Consider the following 1776-nt stretch of genomic DNA (forward strand, 5'->3'; position numbering starts at 1 on the left):
TCGAATCTTATGAAGCGACATAACTCGGACTAGTTTCCACTGGGGGGACTTCGTAGTGTCAACTAGAATGGCGTCGCTGCCTTTGTATACGTCCTTACCTTTAATTGCGCCCGGAATTTGATCCAGCACGACTCATTCGCAGCCCACCTCTTCAGAGTCCTCCCCAAAACATGGCCTCAGTCCAGGGAGCTACCCGAGATTCTTGTCTTATCACTACAGGAAATTGCACCGATCGCCTACGCATTTCTCGGGGGCTCGTTCCTAGATCCGTACTTCCATGCCTTTCGTTGTTCCGTGAGCATTGCAGCTGGGGAACAGCGCTACGAGAATGTCATAACAAAAAATGCGGGAACGACTGCTGTTATGGTCTTTGTGCGCGAAGATGTCACTGAGAATATTGCCTGGGTCAAGACCGCAGAAGTTGGAGTTGGAGTGATGGAAATTGGGAATAAAGGAGCTGCAGCAGCACAAATTAGCTACCGAATTAGCGAAGGCACGGTTGACCTAACCTTCGTTGCTGTGCATCTTGCCCCAAACGAGTGGGCCGTAGACAGGAGGAACGAAGATTGGAAGAACATCGCCCAAAAACTTGTATTCTCCAAGGTGGACAGTGGGGAGAATCCTCAGGTTCACGACGAAAGAAATGAAGAGGATGTTCCACTTCTCCAAACCCAATCGTCTGATGCGAATGGTGAAATTGGCCTTTATTGTCCCAGCTCATACCTTTTTGTCGCCGGGGATTTGAATTATCGGACATCATTAACCCGTCCGGGGCCAAAAGACTATGAAAGGTTCCCTCGACCCACGGAAGATATTGACAGCCCTCATCACTTCTCGCATTTACTTGCGAACGACCAATTGACCAAGGAGCTCCAGGAGCAGGGGGTGTTGTACACTTTGTCTGAAGCACCCATCACATTTTTGCCCACGTATAAGATTGTCGTTCCAACCCATCAGGAAGCTTCTTTAGGATCATTTGGAGCATGGACATGGGCGAAGAAGCGCTGGCCGAGTTGGTGCGATCGAGTGCTCTATCGGGGGATTTCGTCATCCACAACGTCGGGAGATAGTGGCATTGTGGCCCAGGGATACGATGCGTTACCGATATTGCAAACATCAGACCACCGTGCTGTTGCCCTTTCAGCGTCGGTCCCTCTCAAGCCTACATTGGCTCTCCCCGTCTTCATACCTCCCTTTGAAATTGACCCAAACTGGAAAAACAAAAGACTCGCTGCAAAGCGCAAGGAGGTGATCGTGGGTGTAGTAGCCTACCTAGGCCTTACATGGCAAGGAAATGGGCTACTTCTGAGCACTGCCCTCATTTTAGTCGGAGCTTACTTTTCCCTGCAGTTATTTCGTGCAGGATGAGGGTTCGGCGATACTGTTTTATTATGAAACGTAGGTGACCCACTTGACCATGAACGAAACTGCGATGGTATGATATCAGATCGCCAGCAACTTTCGTGTGGAGGAGTCATATCTTTAAGACCCAGAACTTAAAACACCATGTGGATGTATATCCCGTCCTCCACAATTCCAACTGGGCTAACACGGCCGCATTTTCAAAATGTCGAAATGTCGAACGGGAGAGCTACGGCACACGAATGATAATCTCGTGGTTTTCATTGGCTTGGTTATTGTATCCACTGGTCCTGAAACCAGGCTGTCAAATTCATGAGGCGAAGACGGTTGATCTCGAAAATGTCAATGCCACTCCAGAACCCGGAACACTACGGATTAAGGCCATATGTGCTTGATTATCTACTCTCACCCCGT

General features: G+C 49.2%; 1 protein-coding gene across 1 annotated transcript in view; it reads left to right on the top strand.

The window, feature by feature from the left end:
* The window catches only part of HCAG_02933 (predicted protein), a gene marked incomplete at both ends in the record, with an annotated part of 3674 nt that extends 1917 nt beyond the window's left edge, over window positions 1-1757 (top strand). Inside the window, 3 exons of the mRNA XM_001542712.1 lie at window positions 127-1254; window positions 1364-1398; window positions 1448-1757. Of these exons, the coding sequence (XP_001542762.1) occupies window positions 127-1254; window positions 1364-1398; window positions 1448-1757 (1473 nt within the window). The remainder of the gene's footprint in view (window positions 1-126; window positions 1255-1363; window positions 1399-1447) is intronic.
* Between the last annotated feature and the right edge of the window lie 19 nt (window positions 1758-1776).

This window comes from Histoplasma capsulatum, genomic scaffold (assembly GCF_000149585.1).
Source record: "Histoplasma capsulatum NAm1 scaffold_2 genomic scaffold, whole genome shotgun sequence".
In the NCBI taxonomy this organism is placed as follows: Eukaryota; Fungi; Ascomycota; class Eurotiomycetes; order Onygenales; family Ajellomycetaceae; genus Histoplasma; species Histoplasma mississippiense.